Genomic DNA, 22,481 nt, shown 5'->3' on the forward strand with positions numbered 1-22,481 from the left:
TAGAGTTACCCTCCTGGGAAAGCAACCTGGGGCTATTCCTTCAGTGAAGGAGATGGTAGATGAATAGCTGACAAAGTAAAACAAATTCACACTGACAGCAATGATGCGGTCATGTCCATCAGTTTGTTCTAATGCCATGAGCACAGTCACTGCTCAGAGAGCTTTAGCGATTCAACATATTTTGCTTGTTATACTATTAGCATGAAAATCTGGTTTGAAGATCCATGGGCTCCTGTTCAAGTGAGATCATTGCAAAAGAAAGCTCCTTTCTTATAAAAGCACTTAAGACTTCAGGTGGCAGATTGAACAGGGTCCTTGAGGTTAACCTGTTCAAACAAGTACACTCAGTAAAGAATGAAGCAAGTTCCCCCCTCACCCAAAAAAAGAACAATGTGTTCCAATACCCAGCCATATCTTTAGAACAAAAGATATGTTCTAGGTGTTCACTGCTGTTGAAGTCAAGTCTACTTTAAGTCAGAGCAATTGATTGCTCTGAGCGATTTTAAGGGCCCAAGTCACTTCAACTGTTCTCTCATCCAACAGAAAAGCTGAAAGTGGGCAAATAACCGGAAATAAAAATAAGTCAAGGTCAGAGCAGGAAAGTCATCCTGGCCTTGAAGTGTTTATTTCCCCTTGAATGCCATTAGTTGGTGCACCAGGAGTTTCCTCTCCTCCATAGCGCTAGCATGTAGGCCCTGGTCTACCACACACACCCCGCTGCAGTTATCAGCCGAACCCCCAGCACAGACTGCATGATGTTGACAGGAGTCCATACGCCAACAAGAGAAGCACTCCTATTAGCATAGGTAGCTTCTGCACTAAGCGCTACAGCTGCGCCATGCAGCTGCCTTAAGTGTAGACAAGCCCTTGGAGTCAAAACAGGGATTCAGAGTCTGAAGACATACTGCAGACGTCTAGCTCCACATCCTAAAGACTTCTGGAGGGCTACTATTGAAGAGAAGTTCACAAATTTAACAGGACTTGGCTGTCAGAACTGAGTTACTCATAACAGCACTCAGTTCATGCTTTTAGTATTCAGACAGTTTTCAGAGTAACAGCCGTGTTAGTCTGTATCCGCAAAAAGAAGAACAGGAGTACTTGTGGCACCTTAGAGACTAACAAATTTATTAGAGCATAAACTTTCGTGGACTACAGCCCACTTATGCATCCGAAGAAGTGGACTGTAGTCCACGAAAGCTTATGCTCTAATAAATTTGTTAGTCTCTAAGGTGCCACAAGTACTCCTGTTCTTCTTTATTCAGACAGTGTCCTCTCTGCTCCAGGCATTTTTGCTTTCAGTCTGCCTTACCTGTGGCACACCCAGCCAGTCATCAGCTTGCTGCATGGCTTCACGAGCATTGTCAACTGGTTTCTTAGGGTCCCAGGTCTCCCAGTCGGGGCAGAGACCTAAGAATAAGCAAGTTACGCATTCAGAACTTTCACGTTGATAGTTTATTTGCTAGAGAAGGTTTTTTTAAAATGGAGACAGTCACATGCAACACTGCTTATTCTGGGTAATAAACTTTCCCAAATCTATGCATATGACAGCTTTTAGTCCAGAAAGCAACTGGCTCTCACGGAAGGAGATCTAAATAGGAAGTCTCACCATAGTGAGTGTTTTGCTTTCAGATTAGAAGGCTGGCTTCCTCACAGTTCTAGAACTACACTTTTATTGGTTGCAGCCACCATACTTCCAAGGAAGGTGGCATGAAGTAGGATTTGTGTCACTTTTACTTACTGACTGCCAAGTGTGCGCACTGCAGGATATAGTGCAGTTTTCAGTGACACCATGTACTTCCAAACTAGCCTACGAACCAAGAGGCCAGTCAGGAAAGACTCTCCCACTCAGCTCACCAAGATGCAAGTTTAGATTACTTAGAGAGCCATCTGATTGGGAGGTTTTAGATTTAGCCTAAGGAATGAGGTATCTTATTGTGCTTTAAGTTCAAAAGTTATTTAATGACACTCGAGTCCTGATGCTCAGTGGAATCTTGTGCAGTGCTGACAATCTATACTGTGAAGATACTTTCTCCTAATAGTGCATAGCCAGAATTGCACTAGATTAGCTCAAGTAATTATGCTTACAACACCATCGTTTCACAGCAAAAAGGTACTTGTGCTGCTTCCCCCCATCCCCCAGTCATGTTACTCTTGCTCTAGTAAAGAAATAGACAAAGGTGAAAATTTATAGTTTTGCAGGTGTACAGCTTCCTCAACTCCTACATTCTGCTCCCAGTATAAAAGTGTTTTAAAAGCCTTAATACAAAACCTCCTGCTATAATCTGAAGCCAAAAGATGTTCCCATGTTTGGCCAAAACCACAAGTTCTTTTCAGTTTGGGAGCCAGTGTTTGCTCCTTCATCCCTGGTGTTGATCTAGTAGATTAGAACAGACAACTGTAGTGAACCAAGCTATATTTTCATCTTTATGCTGACCTCTACGCAAGTCATTTACAGCTTGCTTCCACAAATACTGTTTTATAGCACTTTTATAAAACAGCCTGTTAGTCTCATCTAGAAGGGCATTAGATGTCTAATCTTACTACGAAATTTAGACTATTAGCTCAATGCTGCCACAGGGAATAAAAGAGGGAGGAAAGACCCTGACCTACAAGGAGAACACTTACCTGGCGCACAGCTATCAACTAGGGCACCCAACGCTTTGCCATCCTGCCAGTTTTGATTGAAGTTTGTGATTGGCAAGTAAGGAATTTTGTTCTGAATCCATCCCAAAAGTCTCTGCTTAGGGGTCTGTTTCTTGGCATCATCATCTCCTTCATCCTCCCATACTGGCATGGAGATGGAATAATGGAGGATAAGGGTCCATACTAGGCCAAGGATCAGTTTTAAGTTCCCATCAACAATTGCTTTGCTATCTGCAAGACAAAAGAAATCTGATTAAGCCTTATTAAATTGATAAAGGAAAGAGCTGACCACATACACTATTTTAATCACTATCAAGCAAGCACAGGAATTACACAACACTGCAGTAGTAACCTGACACCAATGTAAAGAGCTTTAATTTTGGCTCCTTTTAGCCTATTACCAAACTATAGTTAAAAATGACAGCCAAGTTTAAAAGATTATAGCTCAGTGTATGCAATTACAATACAAGAATGTTAGCTGTAAATTAATGTACAGCAGAGGTATATAAATACTTAGTTTCACAACAGTACATTCTGTACAGAACTGAATTATAATAGCCCAATTTGCCTACCACTCACATCCTAGGAGGCTAGTTTTGTCAGACTGTTTTTGGAAGCCAGGTTCAACCTGTATAACATTTAGATACTTGTAGAAGATGTGTCTACTTTGGTCTGAAGTACCAGTTAATAAAACCAGACTGCAGGCTGTTTAAGCTCCCACAGAAGATTAGAAGTTCCAAGAGAAAGTTCACACAACACAAGTGGTTTTGTAGTCTAGCACCAGTTAAACAGCCAGTCCTTTATACGGATCATATATTCAGCCAAGTTCTTTACCCTAGTTTCACTTAAGTAGGAAATATTCAAGAGGGAGGACTTGTAGCCTACCAGAGAACACCTGCCCCGAAGTAGAATTTGCTATGACCCCAAGTGTCGTACTTATGGCTTCAAGGAAATGCCGGCTAGGAAGCTCATATCGAAGACTGGAAGCTAGAATGTACTGAGTTTAGGAAATGGGCAGAGTATCTTTGCAATATAACCATCTGCTTCCTATTTTGTAAACCCCTATTCTATCAGGCTTCCTCATTTTGTATTTTGCACTGCTGCTCTTTATTACCCATATATGGAGCATTCACAGATCAGATCAAGGTCCTACCATTTCAGGGTGTGAATTGATTTGGGATAACTGGGAACCTAGCTATAACATCACTAAGCCAGAAGTTTCAATGCTTCAGTGTCAGAATTTGTACTAGCTATTGGCATTTTAGTGTTACCCTTGATTCATGAACAGGCAAAGCAATGACTTATGTTCTAGTTACGACAACAACAACAAAAAAAGTATAGCAATGATTTATGTTCGAGTCAGAAATACCCATCCAGCATTACCAGGCAGGTGAACCAGTCAGATCAATTCACACTAATCAAGTTGCTATATGTATGAAATACTGCTCAGTTATGACAAGGTGTGGCTTCACCAAGTTGAAGCACATGACTAAAAAGCTTTTATTTTGCAGTTATGGCACAACTGCAAAATCTACACAGAGTTTAAGAGGGATCACTGACTGCAGCAAGCAACAATATAGTTTAGTGGCCTGAATCAGCTTCCTGTAGTGCTTGATCCTCACCATTTCCTTGGGTGTGCCTCAGCAACAGTCCCTGACAAAAACAAAAGGCAATTTAAAAAATGCAGTTTCTGAAGTCTTGTTTTGGGGCCAAATGCTGTCTTAGATATATAAATAAGAGATAAGACAACTGAGGAGAATTCAAGAGACACTGATCTGGAAAAAATGGTCTGATATGAACAGGACTAATCTCCCTCTTGCAATTTGGACCAGATTAAAGAAGATATCCTTTATCAACTCCATTTGCTCATTTGACTGCTTCTATGCAGTGGTAACTTATTGTTCTAGAAGAAAGCAGTCTACCACAGAGTCCCCTAACCCAAGCAAAGCCACATAACATTCAGATGCTATGAACGACATGAAAACTACATTAGCAGGTCATCAGGTGGGGGCATATTTGGCACAAGTACTAGACTAGATCCTGTCAATTTGACCGTCATATCTACTTTTAAAGTACTGTTAAGGCTATGATTTTTGTCATGAATATTCTTAGTAAGACGTTAGACAGGTTACTGGCAATAAAGAAAGAGTCACGGAAGCATGTGCATTGTCCGACTTACTAAAAATATTTGGAACAAAAATAAGGAGCTCAACCACAGGATCCCCACATTGAACCCAGCAGCTATGCAACTTTGGGGGGGGGGGAAGGGGGGTGTCTGCCACCATGGGCTGAAGTCACAGATTCCATGACTTCTGCAACCTCCATGAAAGAATTGTAGCCTTAACTGTTGTTGCATCAAGGTGACTTTGGAGATCAGGGTTTTGGAGCGGAGCAATTCAAACATTTGATTGCTCCAAATCCCTGTTGGAGGGGACAATTTCCAATTTTACTTGGGCATTTGACAGTTGGCCCCATTTGTGGGTCTTTTACAGGAAGGCGGTAAGAAATAAAATAGGAAAACATGGCCGTTAAAGCTTGACAGGGCATCAGTGAGATGTTTCATTCCAAGAGCCACTTTTTGTGCCAGTTTCTATCCCTTTAACATTCACCAATCATCTCCATTTTGGTTTCCAACATGGTTGATTGGTCTTTAAATATACAGAATTATCCAGCTTATATTAAGCCATACTGATTAGCTTAATCTTCTGTTGGTGAATGAGGAAGAGTTTAATAGAACTGATCAAACGGCAAGTTAGTTTTTAAACTCTATCCAACTGTAGTGGAAGTGTCCAGCACAGGTTTTGAAAAACTTACTGTTACTTTTTAACATCATGACAGTTTAGCTCATGTCTATTTTGCCACCTTGACTAGTTCCAATCTCAATTGCTTGTAATACAAATACCAACAAGATGAGCAAGTATCCTTTTGTAATCACTGCATAATGATGATCAGAGACTGATTATGTACCATTTTATGATAATTAACCCAAAGAGTTAAACTTGAATGTCCAGGCCCCTAAGGCTATTCCCGGGCCAAGATGTCCCAAAAAACACTAGTCAGACTTCAAAAACTGAGATGACAATGCTTAAGTTATATGTCCTCTTGCTTGGGAGGAAATTATACATGTTGCAAAGTGTGTGTTACCACAGCTAAAACCAAGCAAGCACCAGAGCTTGACACAATTAGAGTTCCCATCTAGGAAGAATGGGTATGTTCCTTTTGCCTTACCTACTATCCAGGACATGTGGTTGGATATCTGGGGATATGCAGAATTGTGTTCCATTGAAGAAACCTTCTAAGCCAAGTCTTTCTAGATTTTCTAGTCAGTTTAAGACTTCTATACAGTCGTCACTTGTGGCCCGCGGGTTGTAGTTTGCCCACTCCTGATCTCATCTGGCTCACAAGCTGTTTTAATCTGGCCCTTGAGCTCTGCTAGATAGTGGGGTCTGGGGCTTGCGCTGCTCCGGCACTCCAGCCAGGGAGCAGTGTCAGGGGGCTGCTCCACGTGGTTATTGGAAGTAGCGGCATGGTCCCACTCCGGTTCCTATACATAGGAGCAGCCAGAGGGCTCTGCTCTGCATGCTACCCCTGCAGCTCCCATTGGCCAGGAACCACAGCCAATGGGAGCTGCTGGGGCAGTGCCTGCAGACAAGGCAGCATGCAGAGCTGCCTGGCTGCACCTCTGCGTAGGAGGCAGAGAAGGGACATTCTGCTTCCGGGAGCTGCTTGAGGTAAATACTGCTCAGAGCCTGCACTCTGGAGCCTCTCCCCACGCCCCAACCCCCTGCCCCAACCCTGATCCCCCTCAGTCCCAGCCCAGAGCACCTTCCTACACCCCAAACTCCTTATCCCCACCACAGAGCCCGCATCACTCTCCTGCCTAGAGCCCCCTCCTGCCCCGATTTCTGTTTCTGGCCCCACCCTGGAGCCCACACCCCCAACCAGAACCCTCACCCCCTCCTCCACCCCAACCCCAAATTTTGGGAGTATTCATGGCCTGCCATACAATTTCTATTTCCAGATGTGGCCCATGGGTCAAAAAGTTTGCTCACCCCTGCTTTAGATGTTACTTCAAGATGATCATGCAATAGTACTGTAATGCTTTAATATGCATTTCTATTAGCAGTCAACCACATGATGCTTTTTGTTCAACTTGTTGACAGCTTATTCTGGGATATGCCAACACGAGTGGCTCACTTAGTTCTGCGCAGAAGTTCAAGCAGCACCACAGAAGACACTTGCACAAGTTTCAGAAAGGATTAAACTGCTGTTTGTAACTAGGAATATGCCTAATGATGCTTTATATTTTCCCTTTAGGTTTCAATGCTGGAGACCCAGACCATCTAATCCATCGTTAGGGGCTGTGACAAATTGAAAAAGTTCACCATACTCAGCCAGCTGGCCAAGCACAAGACATGGAAGCCTAGTTAAAGTACTTTTCAAGCTTTCAGCATCCTTACTCATTTCCCACACAGTTATTTGAATAAGTTACCATGGGCCCTGAAGTAAGAGCAAGAGGAATTGTCAGCTTAACTTTTGGCTCCTGCAATAGGTCCAGCAAGAGCCTGAAGGGAATGTTGCAGGGAAGGATAAACAAGATGGCTTTGAATAACAGCAATAAACATTCCAGCAGCCAGAAGGGAATGAGCAGTGTATGTTTGACAAACCCAGGCCACAGATAGAGAGAAGCCCCCAGGGGGGGTAGCACTCTAGCCCTAGGCCTGATGTCTGCCCACCCTAGCTTGGAAGATATTTGTATCCCATTAGCGGTTTCCCCACACTGGTATATTCAGCTCTTGAATGACAACTTGCAAGCTCCCTAGTCCCAGGGTCAAGGGCTAACACATTTGTCCTTGTTTGCAAGCCGAGAGAGATGTGTCAAGAAATAAGTGACAATAAGAGCCTGAAGGTTGTTTGGCCCTATTAGCCCAGGCAGCTTGAATGTGACTTTCTGTATCATTGAATCTCAGTTTGGTATTGTTCACTTTTAAAAATCAACATGTGCCCTCATACATTTAAATCACTGCATGAGTTAGCAGCTCCAAATGTCACTAGTTGCCAAGAGATACTCCTTTATCATCAAATCAAAACTCAGAAATACACTTATCACAGTTCAGGACAACTGCATCTGTATCTGCTCTCCAATGGTCCAGCAAGGGCACTATGTCTAGGCTCCTATCTCCCCCACTCCTGATCAAGGTATTATTTCCAGGCTGCACAGTTCCCTGTCTATCCTGAGTTTCCCACAAGTTTCACCCCCTAGCCAGCCTACTTTGTATAGTCATCTGGAGAGAAAGTGCTGTGATTGCCCACAGTTATTAGTCAGCACACAGCACTCTCAGCAAGCCTCTAAACTGAAACTACTTCAGCTAAGAGATGACCACAAAAAGAACCTCCATAGATGCTAGTCAGTTTACCAGAGATCACCTCAAACTGAAACAAGGGCTCTGGCAGATCGGTCCTTTCCCAAATGATTTTTTCCTGTGGTCACTATAGCTGTTTGCTCAGAACAAGCACATGCACCAATGAGTCACTGCTTTATACTGTTTTGGCCTTTAAGCTCATCTCCATGTAACAAGTGATCAAACAGAAGGTCCCCCATCCTCAGGGTGAAGCTACAAAATGCCTCTCTCCAGTTAAGCAAAAAACTTCCCATTTGCATATACCTCCCTCTAGAGTTTTCATGAGAAACCCACAACTTGGTTTGTCCCAGAAGTTAATTCTTGTCTGGCATACCAGTTCAAATAGTCCTCGTAAATCCATGACACTTCCCTGGATTTAGATTAGTCAGATCTCCCCACTAGAGATGTTACATGCAAATGTTTGTACTGTGGGATTGTATTTTTAATACAGACTCTAAGACTCTACTTAAACTTAACCCAATAGGTTCCATGTGGATATTGCAGGAAACTGCCACATCTGTCACTTTACCATTCTCCCCCACCCCCCAAGAATTGTACCAATTATGAATACTTTCTCAGTAAGAGAAAGCTTTGTAGGTAAGCAGATGACTGGGAAATTGCCCAGTGACTGATGCTTCCAGGTGGGGCATTTTACTGGAGTGGACCAGTGACCCAAGAGCTCTTGGTCAAAGTGCTACTTAGTAGAACGCTGATGCTCTACTGCCAGCCCTTCTCTTAGCCAGTTACTGAGCTGCCACAGGCTGAATGCAGGATGTCCCAACAAGAACCGCAATCTACATGCTGCACTGTAATTGCTACATTTGGACCTTAGGTAACTTCTAGTTCATGCTCAGAAGACTATGTTAATTCAAATTAGTTACCTTTTAGTCTACGCTTGCAGTCACATTCCTGTAGCCTGAACTGCAGGACATGTAGACAAGCCCATAGCAGCAGACTAGGTTTTATCTGTGACTAGAGTTTGCCATTTTGCATTTACAAGAATAAGTTTTCTGGCCCTACTCATCCTGTCAATTGCATATCCTATGGACTTCAGTGGGATTTGCATGCAACTAGTCAGTAGCTCTGGCCCTTGGTGACCTCAGTTTAATACAGTGGTTCCCAAACTGGGTTTCGTGAACCCCCAGGGGTTCGTGAAATGTTACAGGGGGTTCTTGGGGAAAAAATTACTAACGGCAGACAGAGCTGTCCCTAGGGACCCTGGCACAGGGCCCCTGGACTTCCAAGAGCTAAGCAGATCAAAGCAAGCATTGCTATCATGCTGAGGAGATTTAAACTTCAAGACTCCTTATAAGAAATGGAAAGGGAGGTGGATATTTTTTGCTTTTTTTTTTTAAATTAGACAGCTAGTATTGTCTTTAAAATTATTATGAAGAACAAGTTTAAGCTTTGTTGTAACATGCATTGTTTGCCTGGACTGCTCAAGACCAGAATACTTATGTAGGAGGAACTCTGAGTTGGCTTCTTAAATATCTTCATGCTGTTTCACATCTGATACTCCTTGATGAAACATATGAGCCTTGTCTTATAACAGGCTTATTCAAAGTGATACAAGCTATGAAAATGAGATCTTGGAAGAGTGTTGCAGTTTTCCTAATGTAATAAAAATACTGTAATAAATAATAAAGTGTGTAATAAGCAGGTCATAAAAACAAATTTTATATTTCCAAGATCACTGCTTTTATAATTTATACTCGGGTAAAGGAAAAAATCCCTGGAAATATTCATTTTTAGGAGGGGGTTCGCAAGACTTGACATTTTAGTGAAAGGGGTTCACAGGCTGTAGACGTTTGGGAACCACTGGTCTAATACAATGGTACTCACTCAATCTTTCCAGACTACTGAACCCCTTTCAGGAGTCTGATTTATCTTGTGTATCCCAGGTTTCACCTGATAAACTACTTGCTTACCAAAAAAAAAAAACAGAAATACAGCAGTGCCACAGCAGACCATGACTGAAAAAAATAAGTATTTTTTCATTTTGCGTGTATGAAATTTTAGTTTGTATTGGCTTGTTAGCTTTACAACAGATTAAATAAAAAGCACGAAGTAAATATCAATATGAGTTGATGTACCCCCTAGAATACCTCTGAACCCCCAGGGGTACATGTATCCCTGGTTGAGAACCACTGGTCTAATACACAAACTGACCATTAGCCCCATGTGGTAGGAGTCACAGCTAGAGAGAACATCCAAGACCAGCAAGGAGTGGAATTTAAGTACATACAAGTTGTGAAGTTTAGGATTTCTATTAGCAACCTTTGCTCCTCAACTATCATTGTTTAGTCCAGGGGTCAGCAATCTTTCAGATGTGGTGCGCCGAGTCTTCCTTTATTTGCTAATTTAAGGTTTTGCATGCCCATAATACATTAACATTTTTAGAAGGTCTCTTTCTAGAAATCTAAAATATATATAACTGTTGTATGTAAAGTAATTATGGTTTTTAAAACTTTTAACGCAGAGCTCCCTGGACCAGTGGCCAGGACCTGGGCAGTGTGAGAGTCACTGAAAAATCAGCCATAGGTTGCCTACCCCTGGTTTAGTCTGTACTTCAGTTACATATAGAGGAAGACATGCAAGTCAGCTTCAATATAAGCAGTGGTAGGATAGGTGTTATGAAGTTTACCTAGCGGCAACCTATGTAAGTAGTGCCCTACAAAATTCGTGGTCCATTTTGGTCAATTGCATGGTCATAGGATTTGAAAAACTAAATTTCATGATTTCAGATCTTTAAATCTGAAATTTCATTGTGTTGTAACTGTGGGGGTCCTGACCCAAAGAGGGTTGCAAAATTATTGTAGGGGGTTCATGATATTGTCACCCATACTTTTGGGCTGCCTTCAGAGCTAGGTGGACGGAGTGGTGGCTGCTGGCCAGGAGCCCAGCTCTGAAGGCAATGCCACTGCGAGCAACAGCACAGAAGTAAGGGCGGCAATATCCACAACCCCTCTAATAACCTTGCGACCTCTCCCCCTGCCCCCCCCCCCCCTCAAAAAACCTCTTGGGTCAGGAACCCTATTTGAGAAATACTGGCCTCCCCCATCAAATCTACATAATATAGGGTAAAAGCACACAAGACCAGATTTCATGTCAGAAACCAGATTACACAGTCCATGATGCATTTTTCATGGCTGTGAATTTGGCAGGGCCCTATACATAAGCCAGAGAGCAGACCTATTGAGTAGTCTCTCTACAAGCAAGAGCCATGTTGGCAAAGCATTAACTGGCCGTTCAAAAGCCCAATCAATGCTGTAGACCAGGGGGGGTTCTTTGACTTGTTCTGCTGGGATTTCCCTTGAAAATTTGTCTGGCTGTGATGATATCACACCCCACCCCCCATTATGCCACCCTTACTTTTGCTGCTGCTGGTGGCAGCGCTTCCTTCACAGCTAGGCACCTGGCCAGCAGCTGCTGCTCTCTGACCACCCAGCTCTGAAGGCAGCACAGAGTAAGAGTGGCAATATAATGACTCCCCTACAATAGACTTGCAACCTGCTTTTGGGTTGGGACCCTGATTTGAGGAACTCTGCTGTAGACATTTGTTACTGGTGTACAAGTACTCCATTTCAGAACTAAAATATTAAGGGGTTAAGTGACTGAGATAGCAATAAAGAAGATTAAACTCAGTCTGAGTTTCCTCCCACCATACTTCTAAGAGCCTAGATTTAAATAGGATAATAAAAGCATAAGAATTTCAGTGGCAGCTTTCCAAAAGAATGGATTATGGAGTGTCATAAGGCATGCAATATACACCACCACTTTAAAGTCTTGAACTGGAACCATGTTTTAACTATAAGCCAATTTATAATTGCTGCTTAATTTGATTGCCTATTGAAGATGTTTACCCTATTGGACAGTCTCTGCAGAGTCTACAGTAACTTTGTAGTGCTATTCAGGTTATAGGCATTGTGTAATGGGAGCCAAGAGTCTTTAGCTTGACTTAGGCCTTGTCTACACTAAAGGGAAAAGTCGATCTAAGCTACACAATTTGAGTTATGTGAATAGCACAACTTTTGCATTGGTGACCCCTTCATATAGCAAACCTCAGTGCAACCCCCCCTTATAAATATAAAGAACAAACTTTTATAGGTAACTATTATAAATGTTTGAGGAGAAGCAGGGCTTGGGGGTGGAGGCTGATGGCTTACCAACCCCCTCCCGCATGTAGTAACCTTGTGACCCCCCTCAGGGGTCACGACCCCCAGTTTGAGAAATCCTGACTTAGGCCATGTATTCAGGCTTTCCTGCAGCCACAAAAGTTTCTAGCCTTCAATTAAAGCCAATTCATAGTCATGGGACTCCAGAAACTGGGGCTTTAAGTCATTCCTAATGGATTATTTTACCAGGAGTCAATCACTACCTAGATAGTGACAGCTGAACTTGTATTCGCTTGGCTTTTGGTTTACATGCCTAGCACAATCGTGGCTGCAGCTGTTTTTCTTTAACAAGGAAAGACTAGTTTTACTCTACAGAGCAAAAAGTTTTGCTAAGATTAGGAATCCCACAGCAACCTAAGGATGTTGTTCACAGAAACTAAGTTATTAGCATCTTTTGTTCATGCTAGTTTAAGTTATTCTTCAGACAGAGAAGCAGCACAGGGAAAGAACAAGTGTTAGACAAACTGCATCAAATACTTCTTGAACTTTGCTCTGCAGTAGAGCTGCAAGTCTGTTGGACAATTTGTGGAAGCATGAGGAGATATTGCAGCAGACATTGAGTCAACTTCATTGCTAAACAGCAATTTTACTGTTAAGTCCTGTGAAACAACTGAAGGACTGGGGACAGGATCATGAGTACAGAAGATTTTTGAAGCACATGCACATTAGAGGCTCCAGAAGGTTTGTGCAAACTGAATTTCCAACCTTGGGTGTTGGAAGTGCTCCTAAGAACCTAGATCAGATTCAGACTACTTCACCCCCCTCCTTCAATTCTGTCCTAAATAGTGTAGTAACACTGCTCTTTAATAATTCAATGTACGAGAGCTAAGTATTCCTTCCAATTAAGAAGTCCACAAGTTCCTCTTGTACTGCAGTGTTCAGCTGTTTTTACAAAGTTTGCTTCCCAGTACAAACTGTATTGTTCATTTATAGCATTATCAGTTGCTTGCATTGCTTCACTTCACCCACAGAGAGTTCTTGATGTAATACTGCTTTGACCAACTCCATTTTATTAATGCCAGTTAACCTGTAAAGACCAGTTGTGGGCTAGACCTTTGAGTTGTAGAGAGACCAATAACCCAAATTAGTCACTTTTTTCCAAAAGTGACATTAACGTATCTGCTCTTTTCAGACTGTCAACTAACTGAAACTTGCCATGAAGATTTAGTCTGCCATTGACAGATTATCGAGAGTTACCCTTCATTTGGTTCAGCACACGCCACTCCATAGGTAGAAGTGCTGCTGTAAACCAGACAAGATTTACTTTGGGCACCCAACCCTTTAAGGCCAATGGTTAGATTTTCAGTTCTCCCACTCATGTTCATACTTCAAGATCCATTTTCCTATATCTTAAACTAGTGTCAGTCACCCTAAATTTGCAAAGTCTCAAATCATGGGGGGGGGGGGGGGAAAAATTTCTTCTCCCCCCCCCCGCATAGCATAACACTGCTATAGAAATAGATTTTTGCCCACTAAAATACAGTATCAATACTATGAGAAAAGGCAGCAAGACCAACTGTCCCCAGCAGTTCAATCTCAGATTTTAAGTCCTATAAAATGAGAATTTTGCACATGTGAGCATGCAGATGAGACTCACTAAGTTGAGTGAATTGAGAAAGGAAATTCTTTGCTTAAGTGCACTGTATACATTCATTCCATAAGCTTATTGTGCCTGTTAAAGCCATTAGCAACATCCTCTATGGGGATAATGTGTCTAAATCAATTAGACAGGTTCCTGTGTGCCTTGAGAACATACTTCCACTATTTCCTTCAATAGCTCTTTAGTCTAGACCCACCTAGCAACTTTTCTGGGCCTGGAAGAAACAGCTTGTTGTCTGCTTCTACAGTGACCCCATAAATTGGCCATTATCTTAGATTCCTAGGCATAGGATACCAGCAAGCTCCACAGGTTTATTGTGCCTAACTAGTCTGTTCCAGCTTCAGTGCTATTTATAGTTTGTTCAGAAACTTTATCTTGTGATCAATTTGTCCAAATGTCTAATTAAGCAGAATTTCTTTATGGGTCAAAAAGTGTTACACAAAAGAGTGACCATTACACTAATTGCTAGTAGCTTAAACAAGTGAATGCAGAGGGTTCACCATATTTTGATAGGGGACGTAATTGATGTTTATTCTGACATGTGGTTCCCTGCAAAGGAGTGGATTTTTGTAAAAAGTGGCCGATTTGAAGAGTGGCTGGCTAAGCTGTCAGACTAGAAACTTGGGATAACATTCAAGTGAGTGATGCCAGGAATGAGGGAGTTCTGCTTGCTTTTTTGGCCTGCCAATCTACAGAAGCCGTTTTATTTGAGTGCTGATGTGCATTTGGCATTATCTGTGCCCATTACTTTTTCATTCAGCCGCTGAATGAAACTTTCAGGTAAAAAGACTGCAACAAAACAGCATGTTGAGTCAAAAAATGGAAGTTGTCTCAAACATAATGAAATTGATTTTGGCATTTGAAACAGTTCAGTAAATTCAACCTGAATTCACTAAATGGTTCAGTCATTCTGAATCTGCTTTTTTTGGCAAGAAGTTTTGGCCAAAAAGATTTCAGCCAGCTGTACACACAGTGCACACTGGGGAGGGTACCTTTTAGGACGAGATTTCTACTGTGCAAGAAGTCACTCATTTTGCAGCTTTCATGCTAGTTTTGCCGATATTAAGGCTTTATTACAGTCTTTCCCTGTCTGGAAAGAACCTGCTGGTTAGATTCAGGGCCACCCAGGGGAGCAAGAGGGATCATTACCCTGGCCCCCCCAATCAAGCAGAGTTGCAATCTGGCACACTAGGTTGCAGCCCTAGTCAAGTTTGGCATGGCAGCCCCATCCTCATGGAGGCCAAACCTGAGTAGCACTGCAGCTTGGTGTGCTAGGTTGTGACACCTGGACCAGGGCCCAGTCCCCATGGGACAGAAGCCACCACTACAGGATAAGTGCAGGACAGGTTTGCTCTCCAACACTGCCCCCAGCTTCCCCTCAGTGGTAAGCTTTTGGGATGGCCGGGTGGGACCTCCGTTTGATTTTTGCCCTTGGTCCTAGAAAGGATTTGAGAGGCCCCGAGTAGTGGGGGGCGGAGGGGAGAACCACCCACGCTTAACTGAAAGATAAGTCTGAAAGGATTCAGATTTCAGTAGTGCTTTTAATGACACCACCACACCCATACACCAAGTTCTTGTGGTACAGGCCATGGACCTCAGACAGGAATCCCTATCCCTCACCTGAGCAAGACAGGCAGCAGGAAGAAATTTTTTCCCCTCAACATGTGGTGAGATGCTAGAGTACCACATTTTCTGTGATGGGAATTCAACTAAGGTTTACTACAGAAGTGGGTTAAAAATAACCCATTGAACCACAAATTGCTTCCATAAGGATGGATAGGTGAACAAGAGCAGGGGTCCAGCTAATTGCAAAATTACGTAGTTGATAGATAAGCCTGGTAGGGAAAGTACTAGAATTAAAAAACAAAAAACAAAACCACCTTTAAATGATGGCATAATATCCCATCATCATTTTGGTAGAGCACTTAGATTAGAAGAGCCATGCACCATGTAGATGCTCCTTGGTATTGAAGAGCTCTAGAAGTACCAGGAGGGCATCAAGAAGCCCTTTCAGAAGGCCAGATAGTTTAAGACTGCTTATCCAGTTTCATCAGCAGTCACAGAAAGCAAAGGAATGTTTCACTGAACCTGAATGATGGCCTCCATATAAGTTAACCATTTAAAAATCATCCATCTGGCAGCAAACAAGTCTTCCTGCAGCTGTACTGCTAGAAGGCAGATACCCAGCCACCAATTAGGTTAGTCACATGTATATCCATGATCCTTCTTTAAAGGAAGTTTGAATGTTCAATCTTTATACACCAGTAAGCTTTCATAAGTGCTGCTTTGTTAGTGATACTTTGTCCCTTGCCAGTTTTGCAGGGCGGTCTGCCAATATGAGTAAGTTAGCCACCACAACATTTTGAACTAGAAACCTCTGGTTGTTAAACTGTAAGCTAGTCTGGCAGTTGTGCCTGAAACTGGAGGCACACAGTAATGCTTCCTGTTCTAATAAATTCTTCTACACCCCACCTGTGAAACTCTACATTTGTTTAGTACTAATCAAGAAACTAGCTTTCAGACCCCTTCTTGTGTCCTTGAGGCCTGCTGCAGCATGCTTTGGTAAATGACATCATTGACAAACTGCTTATTCTGACAATAGGCCTCATGAGCACAGGCCCCTCATACTTAAAGCACATTCCTGGTTAGTGAAGTCACCTTTGCTCCTATGTTAAGAGCCCCCAGAAGTGGATGATGAGATCACAATTTTTTCCTGCATGGGACAGGCCCTGACTGAAACACTGCTTCGGATACACTTCATGCATGGACACTGCAAGCCTTTTCTTGGCAACCTGACCATTATACACTAATGCACAAGGTAGCTTTTTCATAATATCCATTCATTCTGTATCCAATTTCCTCATCATGCCTGAAGAGCAATGTTTACTCCAATGCCTTTTTACATGGACTAATTTCTGTACTAGGTGGTAAAAAAATGCTTCTTGCTTGTGACATTAAGTCCTACTTGCAGTCTGAATGCAAGGTGATATGCAGAAGCAGGACTGGGCTTGTGCCCTTCTGTGCTTACTACAGAAAGCTTTTGCCAAAAAAGCTCCTCTAGATTTAAAATGGAGGTGCTGTCTAACCTGGAACACCAGTGAAATTGAGAAGAGTTGATGTGGAAAGCTGTAAACTAGATTAGGGGAGAAGGGATGGCGACTAAAGCTTCAGATTTGTGACAAGGTCCAATTGACCAGTGATAATTTGAGACTGACCTCTTGTTAAAGGTGCAGGAGTTAACATCTGAATTCCAGTAGAGCTCCACTGTTTTTTTTTTTTTTTTTGGCAGTACAACAAGCTTTTATCAAGGTGGCACAAAACCAGGGTGTTTATACTTAAACAAATGACTTTAAAAGGTCCCTTAAGGACCTCAATATCTGCCACCTCAAAGCTTGTCTCTCAACAGAAGTTGGTCCAATAAGATGTTTTTCCTCACCCACCTTGTCTCTCTAAATGCTCAATCTGCTTGTGCTCCTTATTGGCTGGGGGGGGGGGGGGGGGAGAAAAATCAGTTCACACTTGTAACTCAAGTTTACATTGGAAGCATTCTCCAATAGAGATGCTATGCAATGAGAGTCCAAAAGGAAGCTCAACTAAAGAAAAATTGGAGCATCCACCTGTCACTGACTCCCCCTCCCCCCCATTTGCTTCCACTCAAAGCCCAGGCCATCTTAGAATCACACAGAGGGACAGCAGTGAAACAGGACTGGAAAGTGGGTGGCAAGAAAACCTCCCAGAAAGTATCTATGGCAGAGTTCCACTCCTCTGGGTCTCCTAACACTGAAATTGTGGCATGTGTGCATGAGGTAATGCATACCCTATGCCTGACCTGCTGTAGCAGGGCAGAATGTTTGTAGTGGAAAAATCTTATAGATTTTGAGGTTGTTGGATTGGGCTGGGAATAGCCTGAGTCAGCAACATTTCAATCTAGTTCATCTAGCTGTAGCAAGTTCTATTTTAAGAATGAACAATAAAACCTTAGCTTAAAGACCGCTATATATATATTGGACAAGTTTGGTGAGCTACTGGTGGTCCTAGAAGCCTGAGACTCAGATGAAATTGAGGCAAAAGTGATCCTAGTACTAATTAAAAAGTATGCTGCTTTATAATTTATGCCTCATTGATTTAGAGGAAGTGATAAGAGCCTCATTAGCAAGATATTCCACCGTGCTCAGGTTTTGCTTTGTGTAGGTTTAAAAATTACAAAAGCTTCTAGTTTACGGTGGATAGCGCATGCTTAATGTGCCAACAGCAATTTAAGAATCTCTTTACAGGAAGATAGTATAGGTCCAGAAGACATGGGAGACTTCAAGATTAGTTAGGGTTGCCTCCAGAAATACATCCAACCAAAATTGGCTTCATCACAAGGCATAATCTTTAATTTAAAATTATGCTTTAATTCCTGGCTACTCCAGGACAATCCTGAAGGGTTGGCAACCACAGGATTAGTGCTAGTTGTCAGGTATTTGGATTCTTACTCCAGTGGAATGTTAGGAGCATTGTGAGATGAGAAACTCAATTTGTGTTTCTTCCCCTAGTTCTAAATAAGATATCACCTTTAACTGAAGGGTCCAAGTGGGGAGAGGAGTCTATTCCCACATTAGCTCAGAGTGGAATCACAGTTTGAGATTTGTCCTCCCACACCCTTTTCTGCCTTTTTGGTGCTGTAAAACTAAAAGGATTAAAGATTCTGGCTTGCTGACTGGGGAGCCCTCCAAGTAGGTAGGAAATTGTAATCCAATTCCTAAATATATAACCTGAGATTGAATAAGTCATGTGATGTAGTATTTTAGTTTTATTGCAATTTTGCCTTAAGGTTCAAAAAAGACAGGATCCCCTAAAAACTAAAGTAGAGATAGTAAAGTCAGTATCCCTTCACTAAGAGTATGCCTGACTGCATGTGTTCTCCCCCTCCCAGAAGAGGGGGCTAGATACCTTGGGCCAAAGAGGCTTTAAAGTACACCTAGGGAACACAGGAGGCTTCAATTGAGTGGACTATTAACTGAAGCAGTCCCCAGCACTTCAGTGTAGCCTCTTCCCTACAGAGCTACAATAGACCAGCACAGGAAATAGCTGTTTTATGGCTTCCTTGGAAAAGTTTGAACACAGTAAGTTACATCCCTGTTTTACAGTTTTCCCCACTTTAAAGTTCAAGAGTAACTTAGTGACTGGTTGTTTCCCCTCAGAACTTCACTCTTACAGCAGGATGCCTCAGCTAAGAATTAGGAACGCCAAATGGCAACAAATAAGCTAAAAGGTTCCCAGATGCCAGAGTGACCTCTACATTGCTTAATAAGTGTTTACTCACACTGTGTGTAGGTCAAGATAGTTATGAGGCAGCAAGTAGACGAATGCTGAGATAAATGAGCCTATTCAGATATGGTTCAGTCTGATGTCTTCTCTGCAGCAGATGCCAAGTACTAAAGCCAGAGTGGATGGAATTTTTGAAGCCAAAACCAACACATTGGAAATAATCAGTGATTACTGTTTGGGGAAATCCTTGGCTACAATGTTCACTTTGATTCAGTTTTTCCATTTGGAGTCACTGTACTAACAGGACTGGCAGGAAGAAATCCCCATTCATGCAGCCCTGCACAGTTAAACCAAGCTCTGCTATGTACTGAAATAGGTTTTAAAGCAAGACAAGTTTGAGATAAAAAGTTTGTTGGTGTTCATAATCTGGCATGATCAAATCTTCAGGTTACCAATTAACTTTTTTAAAGACTTCAGCATGCCACAGATTGTTCACATGCACTTGAAAAGGATCAAAGATCTTGACGTTTTATTTTAAGATTATGCACTGATTCCTAAGCAAATTTATAATTTGTATAGTTTTGTGGCAATATGTTGTCCAGTATGTTAGTATGACACCACGTGGCAAGATTTAACGGATGAAGACATCACATTACACAAAAATGTGTGTGTATAGGAAGTGGTCATATCAATATCCTACAGGGTTGTTGTTTTTTTTAAGTGGAAATTCAGCTATCCTGATCTCATTTCCTTGGGCAGAGGGACAGGAGGCAAGCAGACAGTAGGTTTTATACTGCAAGTAAACATTCAAGTTTTACTTCTTTAGTGCTACTCATTTGAGCAACTTGACCAATGGAGTAGACAATCCCCCCCGCTAACCTTTAGATATGGCAGGATCCTACTCAGCTTTGGGCATGCATTGAGTTGCTCTCGTCAGGCAAAGTGGACAAGTGCTAATAGTGGTGCTGGTTTATTTGATCCTGTAATAGCAGTTGAACTCCCTATTCCAGTGTAATCTACTATAATTCTGGGTTTCTGATCTGGGTAGGCACTGCATGTGTCTAGAAGATAGTACGGCAGTAGAGTTAAGTAGAAGCTAGTCAGTTACACCCTGGCTGCATCCACTCTAGTCATGGAGATGTGCCCAATTTGCATAAACCAAGCCTCTTTTCCTGACAACACTCCCTCCTCCAAATAAGATTCAGACCACCTGCACAGCAATTTCAACAGCATCCAAGCGAGTTTGATCTGTTAGACATAGGAGGTGTTCATTCTGCCTGCATTCAAGTAGTCATACTGCTGACCACATGGCTGGTGAATCAAGCCCACAAAGTCTTTGCACTTTAAATGTAAAGTGAGAAATAGAAAGGAAGACAAACCTTTGTAAATCTTAGAGTCTATACTTACCGCTGGTTCGGCAGCAAGCAATCGATCTTCTGGGATCGATTTATTGCGTCTTGTCTAGATGCGATAAATCGATCCCAGAAGTGCTCGCCGTCGACACCGGTAATCTTGCTCTGCAAGAGGAGTAGGCGGAGTCGACGGGGGAGCCTGCCTGACGCATGTGGACCCGTGGTAAGTACCTTTAAGTTCAAACTAAGATATTTCGATTTCAGCTACGTTATTCATGTAGCTGAAGTTGCATATCTTAGTTCGAACTGGGGGCTTAGTGTGGACCAGCCCTTAGAAAGCTGCTTTGTATTTCTAATATGACTTTTTGGTACTTCCGGTGTTTGAGCCAACTAGTATTCAGTTTAGAGAGTTTCCCCCAGAATAACACTGATAATCCCAACTGTCACTATGACTAAACAGCTTCTAGTATCACATGCTTTAAGAAGGTTGAGCCTTAACAAGGCAGAAAACTCAAGTGTTCGCCAGCTCTTTAGGTACAAAGTGATTCCCCCTCCCCCTCCAGACTTGAAGTCATTTGAAGCATAGTTCTGTACATTTGACACTATAACCAGAGCAAACAGACCACCACAGGAAGCAGCAGTACTTCCATTGGCCCACCAAGTTAAATACAGGTATTCCCATTTCTCCATTGCACAGTTGAGATTTAAGATCTGTATATTTAGCATACTGCATATGACACTTATGTTTATGTAATTTCAACTAGAAGTTGCTAACATAAGGAATAAGAATGTTGGCTTAAAGCCCAGATAACTTGTCTGATCATGGTGGCCACTGTCAGACAATCCCCTTTTGAGAAGCTTCCAAAAACAAGGATAGCAGTGATGAATCTGTATGGAATACATTCTGCATGGGTGGTCTCCAAGCACCTTAAGAAGGGCCATATGGGATTATTATAGCTCTGGGCACATTAACCACAGCTGTTTAATGCTTATATGTGCAGGATAAATGGCCACAGAATATACTGTAGTTTAGACATGAGTTTCTATTACATATAGGATTTTATATTGCCAGAGAAAAATCTCTTATCAAGTACATGGTGAGCTTTTTAAGCTAGTTCTTAAAAAAAAAAAAAAAAAAAAGGGCAGGGAAGGGAGAACTGGTTCAAAGGTGACTTTTTGGTAAAAATTTGATACTTGGTTGAAAAACTCTAGATGCTAGTGAGCAACTCCATTTGTTAATATTTTTAGACAGAACTACATTAGGTTAGTTTTTGGCCATGCAGTAGGTAGTCCATTTTATTTTGAATAGCAGTTTTTTCTGCATTTATTAGTCTAGCCAAACTTCCACTTGTCCTTCAGAGCATTTTGTTTAGTGTTCAGAAGCCATTCCTCTGCCAGTTTGTATTCAGCCAATTACTTAATTTGTGGTAATAAGGCAAAAGAGCCTCTTAATGGTGACTGTTTGGTGACAGTGAGGTCAGGGAAGTGCCCTGCTCCAGAGTGGAACAACATTCAACTGCTAAACATTTAGAATTAATCCAGAGGCAATGCCACCTTCACCCTCCAGCACAATGATAGGATCTAAGATCCTCTATTCTTCCAGCGCTAAAGGCTGCACTATTACATTTGTGCTGTACTTTGAATTTGAGCAAGTTACCATATCCAAGCTCTATGAAGGGCTAATATTACTGCATTTATTTGCCAATTAGGATACAATTCATTACAGCCAATAATTCTCTAGACATTGTAGAGAGAATGATCTCAGCTGCAGACAAGCAGACTGTTTGCTTTTACACACAAAGCATGTATTTTATAGTTATGTATTCCTGGGCTCATTTTGGCACCTTAAAATGAGGTGCAAGTAGCCTATATTGTGGTTCACAACCTTTGAGGGCCCCCTGCCCCAACAGGTTATAAAAACTCCATAGCCCACATGCCACAATAACTAGTTTTCTGTATATAAAAGAGAGAGAGTCAGTGTTAGGGGGTAACAAGCAGGGCAATTGCTTGCCCCCGCCCCTCCCTGTGAAACTACATTGCTCAGGCTTTGGCTTCA

At 42.1% G+C, this 22,481-nt stretch overlaps 1 protein-coding gene across 5 annotated transcripts in view; it reads right to left on the reverse strand.

Annotated features, from left to right (window-relative positions):
• Positions 1-22,481, reverse strand: part of FLNB (filamin B) — a 138,172-nt gene that overhangs the window by 68,889 nt on the left and 46,802 nt on the right. For all 5 annotated transcript variants that reach the window (XM_034777876.1, XM_034777875.1, XM_034777873.1 and 2 more), the window contains exons 3-4: positions 2,626-2,874; positions 1,310-1,407 (exon numbers count right to left, since the gene is read on the reverse strand). In XM_034777876.1, coding sequence (XP_034633767.1) covers positions 1,310-1,407; positions 2,626-2,874 — 347 coding nt within the window. The remainder of the gene's footprint in view (positions 1-1,309; positions 1,408-2,625; positions 2,875-22,481) is intronic.

This window comes from Trachemys scripta, chromosome 7 (assembly GCF_013100865.1).
Source record: "Trachemys scripta elegans isolate TJP31775 chromosome 7, CAS_Tse_1.0, whole genome shotgun sequence".
Lineage (NCBI taxonomy): Eukaryota > Metazoa > Chordata > Testudines > Emydidae > Trachemys > Trachemys scripta.